The 21,320-nt window shown below is 43.7% G+C and overlaps 1 protein-coding gene across 1 annotated transcript in view; it reads left to right on the plus strand.

Annotated features, from left to right (window-relative positions):
* Positions 1 to 21,320, plus strand: part of COL11A1 (collagen type XI alpha 1 chain) — a 331,740-nt gene that overhangs the window by 168,759 nt on the left and 141,661 nt on the right. The window contains exons 21-28 of the mRNA XM_084851680.1: positions 3,646 to 3,699; positions 3,797 to 3,841; positions 4,254 to 4,307; positions 4,806 to 4,850; positions 9,488 to 9,541; positions 14,963 to 15,007; positions 19,271 to 19,324; positions 19,420 to 19,464. Coding sequence (XP_084707806.1) covers positions 3,646 to 3,699; positions 3,797 to 3,841; positions 4,254 to 4,307; positions 4,806 to 4,850; positions 9,488 to 9,541; positions 14,963 to 15,007; positions 19,271 to 19,324; positions 19,420 to 19,464 — 396 coding nt within the window. The remainder of the gene's footprint in view (positions 1 to 3,645; positions 3,700 to 3,796; positions 3,842 to 4,253; positions 4,308 to 4,805; positions 4,851 to 9,487; positions 9,542 to 14,962; positions 15,008 to 19,270; positions 19,325 to 19,419; positions 19,465 to 21,320) is intronic.

The following is a 21,320-nucleotide window of genomic DNA, read 5'->3' on the forward strand; positions in this document are numbered from 1 at the left end:
TGAAAATAGAAATGACCCTGATCATTTTTTTTCTGAAGCGTTTAGGATTTGTTGACGTAAATGTATAATTTAACAACCCTGCCTTGTCTACGATGTCTGTAACGTATTCTGAAGTTTTTGGACTGGTTCACATAGTCCCAAGCTGATTTGCAGGAGTGACCCTTCATCTCTCTGCCATGCTTAGTATCAGGCACACTAATCCATGGTTTTAAGGAAATAAATGACTGACTTTAACTGGGTGCTTTATATATGTACCTTTGTATGCATGCACACCCCACCTACATAAACTTGTTTTCTTGCTTCTTTTCAGGCTTTTGTGTGTGCAAGGGATAGATTACATGCATAGGGTGTACTTGTGAACAGGTGTGCATGCATGCACATCTAATCGTACAACATGTTCTCCAAGTAGTATAAGAGAAAGGGACAGCGTTTGTGAGCTGGATTGAGGCAGGCATGGACCCTACTCACAGAGTCTGTGCTCATCTTAATCCTGTGAGCTGCTTCTTTCCCCTGCCTCAATGTCCAGAAATTTCAAATTTGGGGCATGGGAAGCAAGATGGAGGTGGGCAATCCCCAGGCTCTGGTGGAATGTCTACTCCTGCTCGGTGTTGAGACTACTAGTCACAGAATACCTGTGGGGAGGAGGAAGACCTCCTAGTGTGCATGCATTTCCATCAGGAGAAGGAAATCTTAATAGGGATTTCACCAGAGCCTTTTAGTGAGCTAAAGGTTGAGCTGGGATCAATTCCAGAAAAAATGAGTGACTTTGCCAAACTGCTCTCAGAATGGCCTCTGTGATATTTTCACACAGGCATCCCTTGATCCCACTGATTTTCAATGGAAGCTTTGTCTCTAAATACCCATTTTTGCCTTTGAAAATTTATCCACTAGGTCACTTAAGTACTCCTGTAAGATATAATTCCAGACTGAGTAGTGTAACTGGTTTTGTGATACAAAAATAAAACTGAGAATGTAGATGAGACGTGTAAATGAAGTCTACAAAGGTCTTCAGCATGTTGTGCATATACAGCTTGGAACAAATCAACGAAAGCCAGAGATGGTGATGCTGTTGAAGTCTTGGTTGACCTGTGGAATGGGGAGATGACCCAGGCAGTTGACACAATTGTTCCTAAATGCCCGCTGCTTGGGCATAGAGTGAGGGCTCCTTGGTTTTCTGAGGAGCTCAGAGCAATGAAGTACTTGGACAGATGATTAGACTAATAGTAGAGAAAGGCTCAGGGCAAAGCTGATCAAAGATGGGTTAGAGCCCATTTTATGGCCTACTTTGTGGCAGTGAGGGCATCAAAGAAGTTGTTTTTCTCTGCCTTCATTGTGTCAGCACAGTGTTATCTAGCAGAGTTGTTTTGGGTGGCTAAAGGGTTATTACATCTAGACTCCAGGATAGTGAGGAGGAGCTTTTGGAAACCCATGGTGATGAATTACCAAACACCTTGTTGTAAAATCACTTGTATCCACGCCGATTTGGACTCCACATTTAGAGCAGACTATTATGAGGTAATATAGGCAACTGCTGGCCCAATTTTGATGGGTGAGTTTCATTTTGTTCAGCCTGAAGATGTGGACAAGTTGCTTGGAGGAGGCCTCCTTTACTAGACCCATGCCCATCCTGGCTAATAAGAGGTGCCAGAGAAGGGCTGGACAGTTGGCTGGTGGAGGTTGTAAACACTTCTGTAAAAGAGGGATATGTATGTTCTCTCTCCTCTAAAAGAAGTGGATGCAACTGCAAGCCTTTAAATAAAACTACCTTCTTTGGATTCCACCACCATATTTTCTAAGTAAGGTCTTTGAATGAGCAATGTAACTCCAGACTTTCTTGGGTTAAGGTGATTATTCAGATCTTTCCAACATGTTTTCAGGCGTGGTTTGGGGACAGAAACAGCCTTGGTCATTTTGGTGGACGATCTCTGCCAGAAATTAGACAGAAGGAATGCATCTCTGTTGGTTCTACTGGACCTCTCAGTGGCATTTGATACCATTTATGATGTTATCCTTCTAGGGTGTTTGGCTGACATGGGATTCAGGAGCCCTTTTTTGAGGTGGTTAAGGTCCTTTTTGGCTGAACATTCCCAGAAGGTGGTGCTGGGGGACTATGTCCCTTGTGCTTTTTAACATCTACATGAAGCTGCTGGGGAAGGTCATCCTGAGTTTTGGGGTTGGGTCTCGTCAGGTCACTGGGTCTCTTTTTCTATTCATGCCAAGGAGGCTGTGAAAGTGCAGTGCCAGTGTCTGTCTGCAGTGTGGGACTGGATGTGTGGGTGAACAAATTGAGGCTCAGTCAACACAAGGCAGAGGTTCTTTTGGTTAGCAGAGAAACCAATCCAGGATTGGTGATGCAGCCTGACCTGGATGTGGTTGCAGTCCAGGTTCACCAGGCTCACAGCATGGGGGTGCTTTTCGATCCAGCATTGCGCCTGGAGGGCCAGATGGCTGCTGCGGCCAGGAGTGCCTTCGCCCAGCTTTGGCTGGTGCTCCAGCTCCATCCTTTCCTGGGGAAGGAGGATCTGGCCTCCGTGATCCATACCTTAATCACCTCTCATTTAGAGTACTTTAATGAGCTATATGTGGGCGCTGCCCTTGAAAAGTGTTTGGGAATTGCAACTAGTGCAAAATGTGGCAGCCAGATTATTATCTGGCATGTGCTGAACAGACCACTGGACTTGCACTAACTACACTGGCTTCCTATTTGTTCCTGAGCCCAATTCAAGGTGGTTTTGATCTCTCAGGCCCTAAACAGCTTGGGGCCAGGATATCTGAACGGCCGCTTCCTTCCATATGAACACACTCATAATTTGCAATCCTCTTTAATTTGCCCTGTTATATGTCCTATCCTCAAGAGAGGTTAGGCTGGTGGGTACAAAGGCCTTTTCTATAGCAGCAGCCCCACCTTTAAACTTTCTCTCTAGGGAGGTTTTAGATGTGGTTTTAATGTTCTATATATTTTATATTGTTTTATTGTGTGCTGTTTGGTTTTAATTTTTGTGAACCGCCCAGAGAGCTTCGGCTATTGGGCCGTATAGAAATGAAATGAAATGAAAAAATAAAGAAAGAAAGAAAGAAAGAAAGAAAGAAAGAAAGGCAGTAAAAACTGCAGTTTTGCCAGGCCTTGGATGGATTTTAATGTCGCTATCTGATTTGTATAAAATACTGGTCTGTTGTGCTTCTATTTCGACTTGGTTTTGTTGTTGTTGCATTGTTGTCTTGTGTTTTAAAATTGTACATCTCCTTGAGTGCCCTGGTGAAGGGCAGAAAGGTGATCTGTGAATGCTTTTAATAAACAAACAAACAAACATCCTGCAGGAGACTTTGGCATGATCCTGCTTCACCTGTGCCATTTGCACTTTCCCCCATAAGGATGAAGGTAATGGGAAGGGACTAAGACCAAATCCTACTTGAGATTGAGCAGGATGGTCCTTTCCCATTCCAGATGCTGTCTTCCCATTGTAGAAGACAGGAAAGGGAGGTGTGCTGAACTCTTACTTGACTCGGGAATTGGCAGGATGAGACTATAGAACTGCTTAGTGTCTGACACTCTCACTGGGCCTTCCTGGAGCCCTCTGTCGACTATAACGTCTTCTCCTGACTTTTGTGAACCAAAGGCCTAATCAGAGTTATATTTTTCCACAGGGTCAGCGAGGATTACTCGGCCCAAGAGGAACTCCTGGCCCTCCAGGACAGCCTGTATGTATTTCTTAAAGAAATGCAGAAGCTTATGTTTTTAATTTCCCCACAAGTATGTCTGTGACCAGTTTTAATTTTGCTCTGTTTTTCAATGTAGGGAATCTCAGGAGTTGATGGCCCACAGGGCCCCAAAGGAAACTTGGTAAGTTGATCTGTTTTTTACAGGAGAAAGATAACATTTTCAGAGGACTTCAGAATTAATAACTGAAGAAATTGTCCCTGATTCTCACATGAGCACCTTCAGTATCTTAACCCTAATTGCATGCTCCTCAGATACAGCAGGATAAAGACTGTGTTTTATCCTTGCTTTGAGACGTCAGTGAATCTGTCTCTGTATCTGTTGATTTGGGGCACTAGTGAGGGCATACAATTATTGGCCCATCATGAATACTGTTTCAAGTTGTCATCAGGGGACAAAAAATACTGAAGAGCAAGTTAGTTAAAATAAGTGGAGCTTTTAGAAGTGGTGTTGGTAGTACTATAATGACAGTAAAGGGTGTGTCAATGTGTTTGCCCCAAACAAATGTTCTCTCTGTGTATTTCTTACACAACAGGGCCCTCAAGGGGAACCAGGACCTCCTGGCCAGCAAGGAATTCCAGGTCCACAAGTAAGTGCTCAGCAACCCATAATCCGTGACCTTTCCATTTAAGAAAATATAAAAGAGATAGAGCAAGAAGGGTGTTGGTGTGCACTTTCCGCCTTTCTGTGAGCTTATTCTTGCTTCTAGGTTTTCATGAACCATCCTGAAAATATTCCCCCTGCAAGTGGGAGACATTTTTTAAATCAAGTTTGAACAGAAACCCCCTCACTACTCCCCCACCCCCAAACACACACTTTCTCCTCCTTTGGAGTAAAAAAAAAGACTCATTCAGAGCTCCCTGCATGCCAGCAAGAACAGCCACACCTGTCGGAGGGTTCTGTACTGGATCATATTACTTATTCACTGCCAGGAGAGTAGCCAGTGTAAAAGCTCTCACAAACCTCCTGCTCTCTCTGGGTGTGTTCTCTAAAGGGGACTTTTTAAACAATCTTAATGAGGGATCTAAATAGGGAAAATATGTCTACAGTTGTATTTGATTTCTTACAGCCTGGTTCTTTTTAACAGGGGCTTCCAGGTCCACAAGGCCCAATTGGAGTTCCTGGTGAAAAAGTAAGTGGCATTCCATTGCTGAGTAACCAGTGGATTGGGTCAAAAGTTCTTGGGTGTGTATGGTTAAAACACTTTACTAAAATGGGTTTCAAGTAGCAATTGCACGTTTTCTTCCCCTACGACCGCACAGCTGATTCATAATTGCTCAATATGGAGAAAGGCTCAAGCACAGTGGTAGAGTACATGCTTTGCATGAAAAAGGTCCCAGGTTTCATTCCTAGCATATCTAGGTTGGTCTGGGAAAGCCTTTCAGTATAGACAACAATACTGGGCTAGATGGACCAACCATATGACTATGACGTGCTCTAAGCCAGTGTCTTACGTTTCTGTGACAATTTCTCTCCTCCTCCTCCACCTCCCCCTTTACCTGCAGTGGAGGAATTTGTGCCACTGAAACAAACATCCTGATACAGATCCCCACATTTGCTCTTCTTGGCATGAACCACTACATTAATTCATTAATTGTGCTTTAACCACCCTGCCTCTAGGAAGCTCAGAGGAGTTTAGATGGATCTCTTAGGTGTCTCCTGTCCAAGAACAGATCAGGTCAAGGCCTGCGTAGCCTCAACAGTGCAACAGCATTGGCTTCTCCTAGACTATTTGCTGGGCCACAATTTATAGAGGATAGGCTTATTAATGATTTTAGTTATGAGAGTTTCATAGAACCCACATGTTCAGAGGCAGTATACCTGTGAATATAAAATGCTGGGGACAGACAAGAGGGAATGGCCATCACCTTCCTATCTTGCTTGTAAGCTTCCAGAGATATCTTGCTGTGGATGGCTGAGCAGATACACCAAAATAAAGTTATTTGGACACTGACCCACTGTTCCTACCAGAATTAATGGGAAAGCCATTGTAAACTGGGGACCTCTGTCTGCATGGGATATCCTATGCTCATAATAATTCACTGGATCAACATCAATGTGTCCACAGAATTAGTTCATAATAACATAAGCAGCTATGTTTACACGGAGTCAGGCAGCAGAACTACTGATATGATTTTAGTTATATAAGCACAATAATGTTATTTCTCTCCTCACCCTTACTTCTTTTTATCTACTATTTCTTTCCACTTTCCTGCTTTTAGTAATACAGCTAATTTTCCCCACAATGATATTAACCTAATGGAGATTTTTGCTTGCTTCTTGTTCTTTCTCTGTGCAATAATATTTTTTATTTCAAATGTTCATATCAGTAGCATATTTTAAACCACATTAGCTTTCTTCTTCTTCCTCTTCCTCTTCCTCTTCCTCTTCCTCCTCCTCCTCCTCCTCCTCCTCCCTTTCTCCTTCCACATTTTATATCTTTGAAGTGCTTTAAATATCTCTGTTACCAAGGAGGGGGTTAAGAACATTTATTAGAAAAAAACAACAATGCCTTTATTTTTGGCTTGCAACAATGTTATTCCAGGAAGATTGTAGAACACACAACAGATGCTTCCCATGATCCATCATGAGAGTCCGACAGTGCCTTTCAGCTGTCAAAAATTCAGGGCCCCAGAATGTGCTCTCTGCCACCTCATCTTGAATTCACAGCTTCAGGAAAGACGGCCATTTTGAAATGCCAGTTTCAGTTCTGCTTCCTTTGATTGCTACAAAGTTTTTTAAAAGACACTTTTCTACCTTTAACCTCTTTGTCTGGATATATATTCTAATATGACACCCTACAGCAAAACAGCTATTGAGTGCACTAGGAATTTGGCTCCCTAGCATGTTTGGATCTGATCTTGTTGTAACTGTTTAGTGCTGTTACAGCGGACTGCACAACCTTTTGGCCCCAAGGGCCGCATTGGCTGGAATGGGGGGTATATGCACATCCATTCACATACAACTTACATAAAACATCAAACATACACTTGGCACACACACATACACCTCTCTCTCTCTCTCGCACACACGCTCACACACACCACTTACTCACTCACTTGCTCACTCAAATGCAACTCCTACCCAAGAGTGTTTCAGAGGCCTGGCAGCTGCTTTGATGAGATAAAACCAACACTCCTCCCCAGGACCTCAGCTCTTAAACTACCCAGCCATCCCGGAATCTTTGTTCCTAGCCCTTCTCCCTCCTCTAATCCACTCTCTTGCTGAAGGATCCTGACATCCCACACTCTGTTACCCAGAATGTTTTCAGAAAAAACTGAGGGAGAAATAAAAAAGGAAAAACATTCTAGGAATGGGTTCTATGGTTCCTGCTATAGAAGCCCCCTTTCTAGAGTGTCCTAGGAAGTGGACAGGAGCCTTTGGGCATTGCTTCCTAGGTTGCTCCAGGGATGCACTAGAAATGAAGCCTCCATGGAAGGAACCATACAGCATATATTGTGTCCTCTGGTCTGATAATTAGTTGCTTGTTTTAATTTGATCTTCTGGTTTTCTTTATAACTTGTATGACTCAAATTTCAGTGAGGTTTTTTTGTAATACAAATTTGTTCAGAGGGGGAACTTCTTATTCCCAGGAAACCTGAAAGCCGACACTACATTTCTATACTTTTCTGTTAACTATCTGACTCACAGTAAAGGTGTGAAATTGGGAAGCTAGAGTCCTTTCTATGCATATCCTTAGTTCAGCCATTCATACCTACATTAATTCATGTATTCATTCATTTTAATTTCAAGGATTTCTGTCTCCAGTCTCCTGAGGGGATTTGTATTAGAATGCAAGGTTGTCTGTATGGGAAAATAGTTAATATCCAAAAGTTACTTTCTGTCCTGTGATAATTACAAATGGCCCTCAGAATAAAGTTTCTTTTATATGTTGAAGGGAAAATCAAGCCAGCAGGCACTAGGCACTAGGCAGCCAGCCCTGAGCTCTGTCGCTCTCTGTGTTAAAATGAGTCTGGCTATTTGGATAAAACAGTTCTCTCTCACCTCTTTTCTCTGTGTTAGAACACATCCTGGCAGGGTCTGTACACTGGAAATCAGGTGCACTTCTAAGCGCATTTAGTTTCGGCAGTTAGGCTGCGTATGTGTGGGGTCTTGAACTGGCACTGGACTCCTGTCACTCTCACATCACTGTCACAGACACATAGAACATGGCTGATTTCCTTGGTCAGCACAGGAGTGTCTTACGGGAAATGTCTCAAATGCCATCCTGGGACATTTCCCATGCTCCTAAATGCACACTACAGTGCCAACCTGAGATAACAGAAAACTTCCATGGGGACTAGTTTTAATAATGAGCACAATAACTTATTTCTCTTTGATTCTGCCTCATTTTTTTTGTATGTATTGCTAGGTATGCACTATCTTTGGTCAGCACTATGATCCACTTTTAGGCACATACTTTCTTAGCCTCCTAAATATTATCCTGAATTTTCTACTTGTAAAAAATAACATGTTTCTCAAATGTACCTCATGATTTCTCATACATAAGAACCAAAGGCTTATCTAGTCCAGCATTCTTTTCCTACATTGGCCAAACAGATACCTATGGGATGCCTACAAGTAGGACATGAGCATAATAGCACCTTCCTATTTGTATCCTCCATACAGCCATTTGCTGCTGGTTTGGCATCAATTATATCTCTCCTTTATACAACTTTGAGTGATCCAAGCCAATCAGGGATCATGTAGTAGATGTGATGATGTCACAACACTACATAGCTAATCAGATTTGGCAATGTGCTGACATCACTAAGAGAAAACTAAGTCTGTTTAAAGTGAGGGTAAAGCTGACTGTATTTCATTAACACTCAGAATACTTTCACTTCCCTTTGCAGTGATCCCCCCACCCCCAATCAGCAAAAGAGGAGAAGCCTTTAGGCACTGATAAAGGTTTCTACAAAAACAACTCCCTTTTGGGCTCGCTCTTTTACTGTATGATATCTTCCCACAAATGAAGATCTTCAGTGTGTGTGTGTGTGTGTGTGTGTGTATGCATGTACAGAACAGGGCTTTTTGTTGTTGCTGTGGAATGTCCTTCTGAAAGAGGTCTCTCTGGTTTCCTAGCTGTAATGTATAAGTTTCACAGGTGAATGACAATTATTTTGTCCAGAATGGCATTTTTCTGAGGCTGTGCAACTGTATACTGTTGCCTTACGATTCTGTAGATTTTATACGAGTGGTTTTTATGACAGTATCAGTTACATTTGGTAAATATCAAAATTCATCTATGAATATTGCTGATCCTAGGGAAAAAATTGTGAATGTCCACACATCTTAATGAGACTGATATATAATCCCACTGATATCTGTCTAAAACTGGGGAAATATATATCTGTTTTTAGACATTCACAGAAATATATGTGGGATTGTCACCACTCACATGTGAATATTGACATTCACGAAATGTCAGACATTTGATTAACATTTCCATTTTAGATAAGAAGAGTGGGATAGAAATTCTGTAATGAATAAATAGATGTAAATGTAATAAAACATGTTCTTATGAGTTAACTCTTCCACTGATTGTGAATTTGGGCCATCCATGTCCAAATGACAGATCTCCAAGCTTTCAGTTGGATGCTAAGTTCAAAATGAATTTCACTAGGTCTGTATGTTGGAGTATTATCTTCTTCTTACTGATTGTATTTTCACTTTGTTCATAAGTAATCTTTTGCTTGCAGACATTTGCAGCCTGAGAAGCCTTATCTTTGATTGGTTTCTCAAAAGTGTTTCTTCATCTCTCTTCAGGGACCTCAGGGCAAGCCTGGCCTTGCTGGACTTCCTGGTACTGATGGCCCTCCTGTAAGTAATATTTTGTTTTTGCCCATTTTAATTTTATTTTTAGAAAAAAACCACTTTGAAGCTCCATGCTTATGAATTTCAACAAAGAAATTGCATCACTGATAGCTAGGAGCAGAACATGTAAACCATATCCAGTTTCATTATTTGAACTTGATCCATGTTCCTCATCTAGGGCTTTAAATTTCAAAAGGCGACCCTGAAATGGCACATGAGAAATTGCAGTGACACTGAAGTAAAAAGCCATTTAGATGTCTAACCTGTTTGGTCTAGTACACAGTTAAAGTACTGGAAATGAACATGATGGAAATGTTAGGAGAGTTGTCATTTCAGTCAAATGTGAATCTTTGCTGGAAGAAATGTTCATTTGATTCCTTGTGTGTGTGTGTGGGGGAGGAATTGAATATTTAACTTCCTGGTGCTAATAATTAAGGCTGTGTATGGACCCCCCCCCCCCAATCCAACTTGGAGGCCGTTTCGTGGCTTCGGAGGTGGGCCTGATTTGGCTTGGGCTGATTCGGGGGAGGGGGGAATCGCTTTGGCCTATGAAGCCCAAGTGGGATTCGGACATCCAAATCCTACTTCGCCCCCTCACACACACAGCTCCCAGCCTCCAACTCCTTACTTGAGCCCCTGTTCCCTGTGGGGGGAGGCTGCTGTTACCAGGGAAGCCACTGCTGAGGGAGACACCGCTGCCCGTCTCAGCCCACCAGCTGCCTGTTCTGCCCTCTTTGCAAGGAGGGAAAGAATGGGCAATTGGTGGGAGGCACCAGCCACCTCTCAGGCCTGCATGGCCTCCTTCCTTGATGGAAGGAGACCATGCAGATTGGACAGGCATGAGGAGTTGCCCACCAACTTCGTTCTGTCCCTTCCTTACAAAGAGGGGAGGGTGCCCGGTTGGAGGCCGACTCATCCCTCTGTTCAAGTCTTCATGGGTTCCTTGCTTGCAGGAAGCCTGTGAAGGCTCGAGTGAGGCCAGCGGTGGCAGCTCGCACCGAGGGTGGGCTTCCTCTAGTGCTGCTGAGGGAGCCGCTGCCACCACCAGCTCCTAGGCCCTCTGAACATATCCCTGGGGAATGGAGGGAGCCATTTTTAAAATGTCGACTCCCTGTATTTCTGGAATACAGGGAGTCACCATTTTGAAAATAGCTTCTCCCGCCCCCTGGAACAACAAGATAGCTGGCTGGGCCTCTGGATTGCTCCAAAGCACACTGAAGCTCTTCGGAGCGACCCAATTCACTTTGGGCCGCTTTGGGCCCCCTCCGCCTCACCTTGGAGGCAGGCCAAAGTGGCCCAAAGGACCCTGCTTTGACCTGGAGCTTGGGCTTTGGGCCGAAGAAGTGCACAGCCTTACTGATAATTGCTCTTATGTTCCAATCCAAAGCTTAGGAAATTTAGAATGAGTAAAACCAGATAATCACAACAAAGTGTCTCATAGCACCTTAATGACGTTTACTGTGGCATAAGCTTTTGTGGGTTGGAGCATCTTCATCAGATGCAATCTGATCATCTAAGTGGATAGGTATTAGGGCTGTTAAAGTATTGTATGGGTTTTAGCTGATTTATCCATTAATCAATCAATTAATTTTGCATATTGAATGAACCAATAGATATGAATCAAAAATATGTCTTTTTCTTTTTTACACGATGTTGTCATGTAAAATTACCTGACCATGTCATTGTTTTACATTAAGTTGCCATAAGAGGCAACATCTTAGAAGAAGTATTCCCTTCTGCGTGTGAGAGAAGGGTGGGGGGATTGTTTTAAGATGATGCTTGCCAGCTGCAGCTTTTACAAGTACTTGGGGCATGTTTTTAGTTGATCAGATGTTTTTCATTGACTCATATAATCAATTAATAGTCAAATCCTATACATGTCTACTCAGAAGTAAGCCCCAATGGGTCAATGGGTCTTATTCCCAAGTGAGCATGAATAAATAAATGAAAAGAATAAATCAGACTAAATTAATCATTATGTTGAAGAAATGGATACTGATGCTTCTCCTGGCCAGGTAATTTCACAGCTGGTCAGAGCAGGATTTGCAATGGATGTGGAGGGGTGAGAATCCGAATCATTTATGCCACTGCAGTGCAGAAAATGGTTGATTGCCTTTGTATCCCTTTCTTTCTTCAGGATGCTATGTGCCTCCTTCTGAGTGGTGAATGAGTTGTGGAGAATTCATACTCTGTGACTTAGAAGTAGAGATGTTGGAGAAATCCATTTGGGGGTGGAGGTTGATGGGTTTTCCTAGGTTTGCCCCCCACACACACACACACACACTTCATGTCAGTTCCTGCTGCAACGCCTGACTCGATCTGCAGCGAGTCAAGCCAATTGTTAGATTTTCTGGGAATTTTGCACATTGGTGTGGGGGGAGGCAGGAAGGTTCTCCATTGTGCACACATTTCTGAACAATTTGCACAAATCATGGCCAGATTTGCACAAAGTATGGCCAACTTTGTGCAAATTCATCTGTAATTTATGCAAATTGCTTAGAAATGTGTGCAAATTGCAGAACACCCCCCTCCCCCAGTGCGCAAAAAAGTTCCTGGAGTTCAGAGAACAGCCTGCATCTTGGCTCACAGATGCAATGTGAGTCACACATGCAGCAGAACTCTATCGAGCCAAAATAGAACTGGATGTCCCAGCACTGGATATCCCTACTAAGAAGTCTAGAGCTCTATAGGGTAATAGCTCAGTAGTAAAACACATGATTTGCATATAATAAGGTTCCAGATTCAATCTTGGATTTTGTGTGGCTGGGATGGGAAAGACCCCTACCTCAGACCGTGAAGAGCCACTGCAAGTCAGAGTCTATAATACCTGCCTAGAAGGACCAGTGGTCTGAACCATTATAAGATGGTTTGATATGTTCATTTGTTATGGCAGGCCTACACAATTTATGAACCCTCATGTTAAATACAGAAGACCTCCTAAGTGTTTTGGTCTGTAAGATGCTTGATAAGCTCGCTCCCTGCTCCAGTTTTGCAGTCCCAGGCAGGCAGCAAAAACAAGTATGTGGGGTCCACTGTGAGCTGCTGTTGGGCTGCATTCAGTTTGGTGGGTCTCAAGAAATATATGCTCTCCCCTTGCTTGAGTAGACATTTCGCATGAGCAGCTAAATGCACGAGTTAGAGCTAGTTCTTATGAGCTGGGCCTAAGGTTAAACAAGGGAAGAAATATCAAAATGAGAAACAAAAGAATGAGTTATAGTAATAAATGCCTATATGCCAGTATTTATTTAGTGTATATCTGCACTACAGTATAATGTGGTTTTTGCACATTCCTGGCTGTTATTGCTTCCCCGTGGGTACTTTACTTCGTTGAATGTGTTGAGAATTCTGTTAGATCCTTTGCCCCCTCACAGAGCTACAGTTCCTAGGGCTCCCTAGTGAGAAGGAATAACAGTGATAGTGCAATCCTATGCATGTCTACTCAGAAATAAGCCCCATTGAGTTCAATGGGACTTACGGCCAGGTAAGTTTGCATAGGACTACCTTTGTTGTTGCTTATATGGATAGAGGGAAAACAAAATAGAGAACAGAGTTGACTGAAGAAGTAGACATTTAGCAGGGATCTGAGGGGCAAGAGCAGTGATGCAACATATATTCTAAGAGAGGGAGTAAAGGAAATGAGCTAAATGAATTGAGAAAGTATCCACAGGCAGCTATGAGTGGCTGACTACGCAATCCTGTACATGTCTACTTAGAAGTAAGTCCCATTCAGTTCAATGAGACTTACTTCCAGGCAAGTGTGTATCAAATTTCAGCCTGAGTCAGATAATAAAACTAATAATTATTCTGATATCTTGAAGATGGCTCTATGGGCAACAAAACTCAAGATTTATTACACTCTTCAACTGCATGTGGATTTAACCCAACTGGAAAAACCTTCCAGCTATTGATTTCCACATGCTATAAAATATTTCCATTACTGTTTTCTTTCATCTTGTTGTGTCATAACTTTAATGGTGTGCTTAGTGTAATGTTCGGTGACAGATAAAAATAATCAAATCACATCTTCCAGGGAAAATGCATTGAATGGGGAAACTCTCAAGTGCTTTACATGCATTATTTTTATAGCCTGAGTTGGATCTAAAACAAAACAGCAGTTTCCAGAAATGTCTTTTTACTTTGGATAGTAATTCATTATTTCAGAGAAAGTCAGTGAAGAGAAGCAATGCTGTCAATGTGATTAGATCAATCTCTAGAGATTTCCCATAGCCTTTTCAAAATGCTTTAGGGATTTCCATATGAAGTTGGATTATGTGGGTTATTATTTCTTAGTAATAATGCAGGAATCCAATGTGTTTCTTAGGCTGGAACTAGATGTTACAGGAGACACATGGCTGCTACCAAAATCAGCAGTATTGCCTCTCCTCCTCCAGTTTCCACAGCTGACATCTCATAATCCAAAATGCATGCTGGGATGCTTTCTTGTTCCAAGGAAAACATAGCAGGTGGGAAAGAAAGAGGAGGAGAGGCAGTCAAGCTGATTTTGGTGGCAGGCATGTGCCAGTTAAAAGGGGCCACAGCAGCACCCTAAACATGCCCAATTCCATCTGATCTCAGAAGCTAAGCAGAGTTGGGCCTGGTTATTATTTGGATGGGAGACCGCTTGGGAATACTGTAGGCTATAGCCTTTAAAAGGGGATTAGACATATTCACAGATGGTAAGTCTATAAAACAGCTGTTAGCCAAGATAGCTGAATGGAACCTCCAGTTCAGAGCCAATATGTCACTGAATAGCAACAGAGGAGAGCTGTTTCCCTCCTGCCCTGCTTGTGGGTTCCCAAGAAACAGCTAGCTAGTGACTATGGGGAAGCACAGTGGACCTTCCGACTGATGATCCAGCTGAACTGTTGTTACATTGACCCTATAGCACTGTACCTGTTGTGGCTTTTTCCAAAATAACCTGGGAATTGTAGTTTGGTGGGTTGCTGAAAATTCTGACAAAAAAACCTAGCCTTCCTCAATAGAACTACAGTTCCTGAGGTCCACTAGGAAAAGAGAATGGTTATTAAAAGACTGTAGAGTGAGCCTGCCCAGTGCTAAATAAATAAATAAATAAATAAATAAATAAAGTGTTTGAGAACCAGATTTCCACATGCTACAAAATATCTCCATTACTGTTTTCTTTCATCTTGTTGTGTCATAACTTTAACGGTGTGCTTAGTGTAATGTTCGGTGACAGATAAAAATAATCAGTTCACATCTTCCAGAAGAAAAAGCATTGAAGGGGGAGACTCTCAAGTGCTTTACATGCTCTTGCACTGTTTTTATAGCTTGAGTTGGATCTAAAACAAAACAGCACCTGAAATCATTAGTATGGCGTAGTGTATGCATTTAACTAAATCTGTATAATGATTTATAATTGTTAATATACTAAGTGTTTCCCCCCTTGCCTATATATTTTGTAAATAGGGTCACCCAGGCAAAGAAGGCCAGTCTGGAGAGAAAGGTGCCTTGGTATGTTTATGCTTTCTTTTCTTTTTTTGTCATAAGCATGTGTATAATTCTTCTTATATGTAGAATGGAACATATGGAAGGATGCCTACTATGTGTTGTTAAGTGAAGAGCATGAAAGATATACAGGAATTAGATGCATAGAACCTGATTTTTGAGCTAACTTTTCTTCCTCCACTGAGGAATAATTGTGGAAATATGCATTATTTTGGATATAGGTAGATGGAATATGTACTGAAAGGTGAGCTTCACTTCCCCTTGGCATTCACTAGTTCCACACTAACTTCCTTTAGACAGGGTATCCCTTGGCCTTCTTGTACCTGTCTACTGCTTTCTCTGCCCCTTTACTTTGGGCTCTTCCTTCTCCTCTTCTCTTCACCGGGCTGGCCCTGCCATTAGGCAGAGTGAGATGACCGCCTCAAACGACAGATGCTGGGAGGCAGTGGTGGCAGCTTCCTGGTGGTTACTCAAGAACTCTCCAGCCATTCCTCTCTGTTGGAGGACTGAGCTGTGTATGCTACACAAACCTGTCTGGGGCCCTAAACTAGCCTGCTGGATCAGGTGTTGTGGAGGAGGATATCCCATCACCAATGCTGATGTAAGATTCACCTGCCAATCCAGTGAGCTTTGGGGCATGGACTAGGAAGGTGTCTCCATCTTGCGCTTCATCTTATACTACAAAATGTCTTGGGCCAACTCTGTCCCTTCAGTACTACTCAGCTGTAACCCATCCTATGGCCATGGTACAGGGCTCTTTCTGAGGTGAAAGTCCACACATTTGCTAAACACCAGGGCTGTGCATGGACCCCCTACTTTGCTTTTGATGCCACTTCGGACCCTCAGAACCAGCCCTGCTTTGACTCGGACCAATTCGTACTCCCTCCGCTTCGACTCAGTTCTGGATCCAAAGTGAGATTTGGATATCCGGATCATTCGGTTTGGGCGTTTTCCCATTGACTTGCATAGGAAAACACAAATGGCCATAACCTTTTCAGTTTTTATGACAAGTACATGAAACTTGGGGGTCTCTCTGCCAACATAGAGGGGATCCCACCTGCCAAGTTTCAAGCAGTTTAGCCCAGAACCTTTTGTGGTAGATGCAGCTGAAATTTGATTGTTTCCACAAAAACGTTCAAAGCAAAGAGCTATACATCTCAGCGCCGCGCCACCTCCTCTTTGTGCCTGCTCGGCCGTCAAGAACTGCTAGTCATCTCCTGCTCACAAGGAGGAGACAGCTAGCAAGCAGTAGGGGCATATGCCGCACCTCCTCCTCCTCCTGCCTGGGCGATTCACGGAACACATAGACGTATATGCAAAAAGCACTGTGAATCATCCCTATACTCAAAACTCACGGTGCTTATTCAGGGTTCGGACTGAAGCAGCGCACAGCCCTACTAAACACAGCCAGGTACTTCACAACTATCTGATGGTACCTCCTCTGCCTTGGCTTGTAACACGGTTCAGTAAGAGGAGGCAAGGAGATGAACACGTTTTCTTGCTAACAGGCTAGTGGGATATCATTTAGAAAGGTGCAAAATCCATATTGATATTGCAGGACTGATGCATGAGCTGCAGCAGTGTCATGTTTGTGGATCATTCCTGCAAAACCTGTGCAGATCTTGAATGCCAAAGCACAGCTGTTTTCCCATGGCTGTTCTCCGTGGGTATTCTTTGGTAGAGAGGAGGAAAATTACATCAGAACTAGCCCATTGAGTTTGTAGCCCAGTTCCCAACTGCAGGGGAAGGGCTGTAGCTCAGAAGCAGTGCACATGTTTTGGACGCAAAAGGTCCCTGGTTCAATTCCTGGCATCTCCACGTAGGGCTGGGAAAACCAATTCGTACTCCCTCCGCTTCGACTCGGCAGAGGGAGGTTTCAGGGACCCTGAAACCCTGGGAGCTGCTGCCAGTCAGTGTTGATGACATTGAGCCGTGGTCTCACATGGTATAAGGCAGCTTCCTTGCCCAGACTGAAACCTTGTCTGAGAAATGTTTATTGGGTCTCTTCTTTAAAATCCTCAGGGACAAGAGGTGCTGTATTTTCTTCAGGGCTCAGGCTACTTTTTTTTTTCTATCTGCCAACTCATCTTACAGTCAAGAAGAATGTCTAGAACTCAAGTAAAATCTACTTTGCTGCAAATCGAACCCATGGTGTGTCCCCCCCCCTTTTCTCTGGCACGCATCAGTAGACATATATTGATTGCTATTCTGTCAACAGGTCCCTCTGTGTTTAAGGATAAACCAAGACTGCTCAGAGGAAAGCAGGGGAAGGGGAAAATATTTTCAATATGGTGCATGTACTGGGTAGCCAAAATCTCCAAATTCTGTGCCAGGATCAGTTCTGAGAACTGAACAATTTAGGGCACAATCCTGTGGGGATAGTTGGCCACCTCCAAACTCGGCGGCAGATGACTATCCAGTGCTGGGTGGGCAGAGCATGGAGGGGATCTTCTCCATGCTCCGGCTGCCCTGCATTTGTGGCTAGACAGCCGATTTCAGCTGTCTAGCTGGGGTGCCTTAGAGCAGTGGAGTGGGGGGAGGCCAAATGGCACATAGGAAGCATCGTAATGGTGCTTCTGTGGTCCCCTCCCCACCTCCAGGAACACCTCCTTTTTGGACACTCCATGCTGCTCTTATGAGCGCAGAACCCGGGACAAACCGCGCCTCCTATGAGGTGGTGGGGGAGGGGGTGGGGAGTCAGTTTATGTCTCTAATATTGTGTAGATCAGCCTTTTCCAGCCTGAATTTCTGCATATTTAAATATGCACATTTTTAAGGACCTCCTTTTTTCATTAAAAAAAAAAACAAGCTCGGGAAAATGGCGGGCACTCGTGGATGGTTCTGGGTGAGTGTGGGGAATGTCCAGGAGGGCACAAGCAGAGGCAAGCAGGGTCAGAGGCTCAGTCTGGGGGCACAGGTGGGGGGTGGGAGCCAAATAGATGCCTGGACCCAGTCTGGTGCCCACACCATCCCTACCTGGTACTGCCTCCATGTTGTCAAGGGTGATTACCGAAGAGCACCTCCCTTCATATGCAGCTGCACTAATGTATTAGAATACAGTACTTTAGGAGCTGAGCTGACACAGTGAAGCAGGACATTGTTGTTGTTGTTGTTCGGTCATTCAGTCGTGTCCCACTCTTCGTGACCCCATGGACCATAGCACGCCAGGTCTTCCTGTCCTGCACTCTCTCCCGGAGCGTGCTCAAGTCCATATTCATTGCATCGGTGATGCTATCTAGCCATCTCATCCTCTGCCATCCCCTTCTCCTTTTGCCTTCAGTTTTTCCCAGCATCAGGGTCTTTTCCAGTGAGTTTTCTCTTCGCATTAGGTGGCCAAAATATTTGAGCTTCAGCTTCAGTATCTGTCCTTCCAATGAGCACTCAGGGTTGATTTCCTTTAGGATTGACTGATTTGACATCCTTGCAGTCCAGGGGACTCGTAGGAGTCTTCTCCAGCACCGCAGTTCGAAAGCATCGATTCAGGACATAGCAGGTTGCAATCTGAGGCCAGTTCAACACCATGAATGAACAGACTAGAAAGAAATACTAACTCTTCTTCCATTCAGCACATTAAAACGGTGATGTGGATCATCTCTCAGTCTAAGTAGTGCAGACTGGAGTTTGTAACTACAGTGTTGTTTAGTTTAGAAGAGATTCAAAGTGCTCCTTTTATTTCTTTTTCCTCCCCTTCCCCCATTTTCTAAGTGTTATTTTCAGATCTGATAACTGACCACCCCAAAGAGGTCTCAATAGCATGTACATGGGGCATTTTCTCTTTACAATTTCTTAATAGTGGGGGCGGGGGAATGAGTGTAGATACTGGTCTGGTAGATTAATTCAGTAAACATCAGTTACGGAATAAATCTGTTTTTTGAGCCTTTCCATTTATGTTTGCCATTAAAATAACTTAGGATACCATACCTATATGTGTCATGTGACATTTGGTGTCACCCTTAACACAGAGAAAGTAGATTGTTTGTAGTTCTAGATTGAACACATTGAGGGAGTTCCACAATACCCCAGAATTGCTGGGTAGTTTGCCATCAATTTCAATTGGGTTTGCATGGCAAAGTTCATTGTATCTTTTGTTTTTCATGCTGTTTAAAAACCCACTTATAATCACAAGTACCCTTGAAAAACCTGTCCCTGATGTCCACCGTCTCCCTGAACCAACAAATCCCTGAAAATATTTGGATGTGTTACGCTAGCACCAGTGTGTGCATCTTATTTAAAAATAATACAATCTAAATATAATCCCATTTCTTTTAGGGGCCTCCAGGCCCACAGGGTCCAATTGGCTATCCTGGCCCTCGTGGAGTAAAGGTATGGATATTTTATATTTGATAAACAATCAGCCCTGTATTTTTTCTCTTAACTGGTCTGGTAACTTTGCCATTGTTATCACTGTTTTCTAATAGGGTGCCGATGGTGTTCGTGGTCTAAAGGGTGGCAAAGGTGAAAAGGTAATTCTTTTATTGTGTTTATTTTTTTCATGGTTTATATTTTAGTACAAAAAGGACTCAGCTCATTAACTGAAAATCAAATGCCAAAGAGTTTCGGCTGTAGGGCAGTACAGTAATGTGATAGATAGATGGATAGATGGATGGATGGATGGATGGATGGATGGATGGATGATAGACAGACAGACAGACAGACAGACAGATGCTAGTGTATTGAATCATAGTGCTTTATAAATGACTATAATTATGATAATGATAAGAAGGAGTAGAATAAATCTACAAAAGGACTGTGATACATCAGAATATCATTATTACAGTACAAAAAAGCAGAAACATGCCATCATAACCAGAATTACTTTGAATGAATAGTGATGAATAGGCTTCAGAGATTATACTCCCCACCCATTGTTCAATATACCAGTGCTGGAACTAGAATATTCTAAAATGGTAATGGTGACATTCAGATATCACTTTGCCAGCGTGGTATTGTGTGAAAGTTTGTACCAAGTCCAGTTCACATAAGCAAGCTGTCTGCTTAGTTTCCCCTGCCCCCACCCCTGCTCTTGTCTGTGAAATCTCATGGATAAACCTCAGTGTCAACAGAACCATACAGGCACACAGCAACTCACAGCAGCCAGAAAGCTTGACATAGTAGCTGGAAAATTGCCATCGTGAGTGTGTACAGTCTAGTACCCTCTGCGATTTCTCCACATGGTCCAGTAGACAGGAAAGATCAGATATGCTCCCACCAGCGCTGTGGCCCTTGGGATGTGCCACTGTTGTGGTGCTGGAAGGAGTGTGTTGCCCCTCTCGAGCTCAAAAATAGTCTACAACTCATGAGCAGGCACTGTCAGGAGCGCCCTAGCTGCCTCTTGCAGTCCCCTCCAATAGCCAACTCAGGACACAGACGACAAGGATTCTTTCCAAGGCTTTATTCCTTTATTCCTTTATGACTCTTACAGATACTAATCACTAGCGACTAAGCAAGGAACAGCACTGGGGAAAGATAGCAGAGTAGCCTAAGCTCCAGGTAAGGCAGTTGGTCCCCGTTTGAAGGAGAACCATGGGAAGACTCTGAGTTTATGGGCTATGGAGAGATCCTCCCTCTTTCCCTTGGGTCCTCGGGATGCGATCGTTGTTTGTGCGCCAAACGAGCACTACGCCTCCTTTCCGCGCCCTCCATCTGTCATCGCTCCCTGCATCTGCGCCGAGCGTCCAGCAAACCCCCCTCCAGCACTCTCTCATTGCCAGGGTCATTATCTATCCCAGGAATGCTGGCAGGAAGAATCTCTGCCAGCTGCTGTGCTTGTGAGAGATGAGCAAACTCTTCCCCCATGGATTGCTGTTCTTCCTCAGAATCAGAACTGCTCTGGGGCTCTATGGGCTCAGTTTCCACCCTGACAGGCACACTGCATTGCCTTTCCATCTGGCTGTGCTGCTGCTTGAGCAGTCCTCGGGAAGCAACAAAACCCAAGCCAAAGGTATCACACATTAGAACTGTGGGCCATTTCTAGACTGGCTGGCCACGCTTCCCAGCACCAGAATGGAGAGATATCCCAGGGGCTGCTGCGCTGATGCAAAGGCCTCTGGGGCATCTGCCCAACAGAGTTCTGAAGTGCGGGCTGTCTGAGAAGTGGTACCTCACCTAGCTGTCTAAGGCAGAATCATTCTCCAAGTGAGTCCTTTGAAACATTGCTGCTCAGAACATTAGCAGCTGTCAAGGTACCACTTCCGAGCTGACAGGTGCTTGGGGCTGGATGGATGGTGCCAGCTGGTGGGTTGCATGCAGCTACAGGCCATCGGCTGGCCACCCGTGCCTTGTCTGTGGTACCAAGGATAGAAGCTTATTTTTGTCATCT

This window comes from Heloderma suspectum, chromosome 4 (assembly GCF_057233095.1).
Source record: "Heloderma suspectum isolate Gila_16-S chromosome 4, 16-S_ref, whole genome shotgun sequence".
NCBI lineage: Eukaryota > Metazoa > Chordata > Lepidosauria > Squamata > Helodermatidae > Heloderma > Heloderma suspectum.